Source organism: Malania oleifera, chromosome 10 (assembly GCF_029873635.1).
Source record: "Malania oleifera isolate guangnan ecotype guangnan chromosome 10, ASM2987363v1, whole genome shotgun sequence".
NCBI classification, from domain to species: Eukaryota; Viridiplantae; Streptophyta; class Magnoliopsida; order Santalales; family Ximeniaceae; genus Malania; species Malania oleifera.
Genome location: NC_080426.1, coordinates 2448583 through 2453745, shown reverse-complemented (window position 1 = coordinate 2453745; position 5163 = coordinate 2448583). Strand labels below are relative to the sequence as shown.

Sequence of the window (5163 nt, the reverse complement as noted above, 5' to 3'; positions counted from 1 at the left end):
AAGTTTTATAGTACTATTATACATGATTACTTAATTTTTAATAATATATTTTTTAAATAATCTTCATTCTCGTATAAATATATTATATATATATATATATATATATATATATATATATATATTGTAGACTTTTTTCTAATATCAGCCAAGAGCAAAGGTATTTTCCCACTATGCTTGCCAAGAAGCCGACCCAAAGCCCAAAGGTGGGTAGATAAAAAGTGTTTCTTGCTTTTATAAGTTAAATTAATTAACTATTACTTAAGTAGTAGGAGAGAATTAAATCATTTCTTAGTTAAAAAATACCAGCAATTTCCCATAACACATTTGATCATAACATCCTGGACCATCCTCCCTAATGGCAAAAGGCTCCAAAAAACCCCCAGGGTGTGGTTCAGGTGGTAGTGCGGGCTGCGGAGTGCCTTTCACGAGATCAGGTGTTCAAACTCTCTCGAACTCGTTTCCGCCCCTGGACTCATGAATTTACCCTCCCTTTGGAGTTGTGGGGTCAACTTCAAGGAGCACAGGATTAGTCACGTGGACCGTAAAACGGACGCGTGGATACCTGGTGTGTATTCCAAAAGGCTCCAAAAAAAAAAGGCTCAAAAAAAAAATAAGAGTCTCAATGACGTCATTTAATAAGCGCTGTAACTAAAATTATGTTAAATTTACCAAATAAATAGTGATGATATGCGCTATATACAGTATTCAAAAAATACTAAATACCTTTTCATCACATTAATATTATAAAGAAAAATACAGGCCTTGTGATGTCAAGGGCCAATAGCACCTGCCTAGATTTTGTAGTAAGAGCTTCATACTGCAAAGCTCAATCAAGTGTTGCCATGGACCCATGTCATCGTAGATCTGACTTACACAGTCCTATTTTAAAATTCTCTCATCTCATATGGGATATTCTTTTCAGCGTTTTGTATAGCCATGGTCTAATTCACCTAACAAGCTCGGCACCTAAAAAGTCTACAATATATATATATATATATATACATTCTAGTCTCACTCTTTACTACCAGAGTCTAATTCACCTAAAAAGCTCGATCGAGCTCTGGGCAGTCCGCTGAATTCCCACATGCCGTAGTTGGTTTAATTGTCTTCTTTTCTAAGATCAATCGAGTTGTTATTATTTTTTTCTAATAGGTAGGAATTAATGGGGGGGAACTCGCCATGCGCGTCCTGCAAGTTGCTCCGCCGCCGGTGCGCCCAAGACTGCATCTTCGCCCCTTACTTCCCCTCCCACGATCCCTACAAGTTCGCCATCGTCCACAAGGTCTTCGGCGCCAGCAATGTCAGCAAAATGCTCCAGGTATGAAAAAAAAAAAATTATACGTATCTGTATCAGGTTTCAAAGTTCAGGCTACAAAATGTGTAAATTGACGCATTGTCGTCCTAGGTAGATCTCAATAGTTGGAATTCATCCTCAATTATTTAGCTTTTTGGTTTTTTTTTTGGATCATTGATGATGATCAGGAGCTGCCGGAGCAGCAGAGAGTGGACGCAGTGAGCAGTCTGGTGTACGAAGCAAATGCGAGAATGAGAGACCCAGTGTACGGGTGCGTGGGAGCCATAAGCTACCTGCAAAACCAAGTTTCCCAGCTGCAGATGCAGCTGGCGGTGGCTCAGGCCGAGATCCTCTGCTTTCAGCTCCAGCAGGAGGCAGCTGCCGCCGCGCTGCCGCCACAAACACCATCACCACCCCACCAACTAGTACCCGTTCAGGCGGCGACAGGATCTACGGTGGCAGCAGCTAATGAGAATAAATTATTTCTCGTTCAAAACAACAATAATAACCTGCTTCCCCTTCCACATCACAACTACTGCTTCAACGTTGCCTCTAATTCTAGCAATGGTGTAATTCATGAGTCTCTCAAGAGAGATACTCTCTTTGGCCATCCTGACATGGTTTCCTAATCATGTTTAAGACAAAAAAAAAAAATGCTCTTTCGTTTCGTAATTAAAAGCGTTTTGCCCCTTTTTCATTACATTAGTATTATAATACTATTTTAAGTTTCAAAATTTACGTACGTAACTTAAATAAAAATAAAAAATAAAAAAGAGGGTCAAAAGAAATAAAGAATGGGAAAGAAAAACATTACAAACAACGTGAGGTCATTTGTTTGTAAAAATTTATCAGCAGAAGTTTCCTCTGCAAGGTAGATTTATATATTATAATATTAGGGGATTGGTGGACTTTACAACCAATAAAATCTAAGAACAAAGTCTTCATATTTTACAAGTAATCTGTAGGCTGCAGCTCTTACTAGATGCTATGCAATTAGCACTTAATCAGCTATACGTGTAAAATTATTTCTTAATAGGATGACGATGTATCTGAATTCAAATAAAAACTATATTATATTTTTATATAAATTCCCGTGCATAACATAGCCTACACCATTAGTGGCTGGGAACCTAGCTATAATCATGGATGCTAAGTCTCCATCACTTAAAAAAAAAGTGTTTATAGCACCCATCACTTAAACAAAAAATAGTGTTTCATAATTGCATTTTTGATAACTGCTTGAGTAAATTTTAAAAAATAATTTAAGATAACTTTTTGACCACTTATAAATGAAACCTAATTTAATTCTAGAATGAAAAAAAGAACCATCTATTAATTTAACTTAATATTAAAAATTGAAAATACCTAATTTAATTAATAATATTATTTAAACATAAATTAATATTAAATGTCATAGATATATATTAAGAACAAGATTATTTTCGATTAAAAAATAATATTATATTATTTTTACTTAAAAAATATTTAAAAAAATGACAGCCCGGTGCACAAAGCTCGTGCATATGCAGGGACCGGGAAAGGGACGAACCACAATGGGTCTATAATACGCAGTCTTATCTTACATTTTTGCAACAGGCTATTTCTACGTCTCGATTCCGTAACCTCCAAGTCATACGGCGACAACCTTACCATTGCGCTTAAGCTCCCCTTCACTTAAAAAATATTTAAATAATTAAAAATAAAAATTAGCATAATTATTAATTTTAAATATATTAAAAATAATCATATATTATTTTATTTTGTATTATAACATATTAATTATTAATAAATATGATTAGATTTTGGAATGAATGAAAAGAACCATATATAAATTTAAATTAACGTTAAATAAATTAAAAATTTTTAATTTAGTTATTGATATTACTTTTAGCATAAATTAATTATATTATAAATTAATATAATAGTAATGTTTAAATATTTAAATTTTAATTATAAAAATTAATATAATTATCAATTATTAATGAAATATAATTCAATTCTGGATTGAATCTATTAATTAAAATTATCGTTAAATATATTTAAAATTTTAATTTAACTAATAATAATAATTTTATCATAGTGAATATGATAATAATATGTTATATATCTATATATATATTAACAAGATTGTTGTTAATTAAAACTAATAATCTTATATTATTTGATTTAATTAAAATATTTAAATTCTAAAAATAATTAAAATAAGTAATAATAAAATTGTCACTTAAAAAAATATTAACATCTTAATTTATAATATAAGTAAAACTGATCATATTGCGCCCTATAAAATAAGTATTCAAATACTAATTTTAAACATAAACAAGCAACAATTTCAGCATCTATTATTAGTACTTATTAAATTTAGTACTTTTTATGAAAATCAATTTTGCATAAATAGTTACAAACGATTCCTAAGCCTCTCATGCATAACTTATGTAAAATATTTTATTTTATAAAATTATTGTTCTATAATTATTCATTTATAATAATAAATTACTATTAATTTAAACATAATATTAGAGTACTAATAAGAAACAACTCAGACCCTTCACTATACTCTCAATTGAGTCTCTCTCTCCCAAAAAATTTGTGTATGTGGTTTCCCATGTTTCTTTTTTATTACATAGGAACTCCAGCCACCAACAAGTCTTTTGAACCCCCTGGTGCGGCACCAAACTTACGAATCAATGTCCTCCCCCTAGGTCTCGTTGATCAGGTAAAGTCCAGAATGCGGACACGACTTCCGTGCATCAGTTGGACGTTCGGCTAACCCGACCCCCGAAACACATCTTCATTACTATCCACGATCCCCGCTGGCTCACAGAAAACTCTCACCATCTACGGTCCCCGCTGGCTCACAGAGCGAACTCTCACCATCCATGGTTCTCGCTGGCTCACAGAGTAAATTCTCATTATCCACAGATACCGCTGGTTCCGTGAGTGTATCTACTTGAAATTGAACTTCCAATGCTCCTTCTTATGTACTGATGCCTTTTCATCGCTCCATGCCCATGGGGGCATGTGGTTTCCCATGTTGTAGCAACTTGAGTTGGTGAAATTTCAATATACAAACATATATATATATATATATATATATATATATATATAAGTGTTAAAACTTGATATGAATTATTGTACCACAAACCTAATAATTTAAATTTATATATATAAAAGTGTTAAAACTTGATATGAATTATTGTACCACAAACCTAATAATTTAAATTTTTAGACACACTAATATGGTACCAAAGCTAATTACAAGGATGTCATGAGTACTAGTTATATTATATTTTTATAATGGCATTATGCATATCTGGCCGTCTGTGCATCAACTAGTATAATTACACGTGTGCTCCATAATTCTCAATTTTCATAATTTTTTGTTCTAAAAATCGATAACATTCATTATTTTCAGTATATTTTTCAGTCATTAGAAAATAACAACAAATATTTTTAAAAAAAATTAAAATAAAAATAGAGAATAAAAAATCCCCTCACGGCAAAAGAGAAGCTGCAGTTTGATTGACAATGCATAAAAATTGCAGCAAGGCACACGAGTGACAGCATGTGGGGCAGCGTGGCCTTGCCCACACAGCTATACCCAATGAGGGGCTGCCACCCAGCAGAGAAGGGGAGGAAAACAACATGCGGGAAAGGAATGAAAAAGAAACAAAGAAGAGAGATAGGAAAAGACAGGTGATTCTTCTCATGGGCGTCGGGGAAGGAGCCCCCCACGCGTAAAAATGGATTTTGACATATTCCCGCCCCGTCCCCCCCAATCAAATCAGGGGCATCCAGCATTGTTCAGCAGTCGACAGTCTATTATGTTTGTAGATTCCACTCTATTTCTTTCTAATTCCATCGACTTC

The 5163-nt window shown here is 33.2% G+C and overlaps 1 protein-coding gene across 1 annotated transcript; it reads left to right on the top strand.

Annotated features, from left to right (window-relative positions):
• Positions 1-807: 807 nt before the first annotated feature.
• Positions 808-1994, top strand: LOC131165988 (LOB domain-containing protein 12-like). Its single transcript, XM_058124191.1, has 2 exons — positions 808-1318; positions 1483-1994. Exons 1-2 carry the CDS (start codon positions 1163-1165, stop codon positions 1921-1923), a joined length of 597 nt encoding a protein of 198 aa, XP_057980174.1. The 5' UTR covers positions 808-1162; the 3' UTR covers positions 1924-1994.
• The last annotated feature ends 3169 nt before the right edge of the window (positions 1995-5163 follow it).

Excerpts from the sequence above, each read along its gene's own strand:
- LOC131165988 (XM_058124191.1), top strand. The coding sequence starts at position 1,163 with ATGGGGGGGAACTCGCCATGCGCGTCCTGCAAGTTGCTCCGCCGCCGG. Across the intron at positions 1,319-1,482 it reads ATGTCAGCAAAATGCTCCAG|GAGCTGCCGGAGCAGCAGAG; the intron begins GTATGAAAAAAA and ends GATGATGATCAG.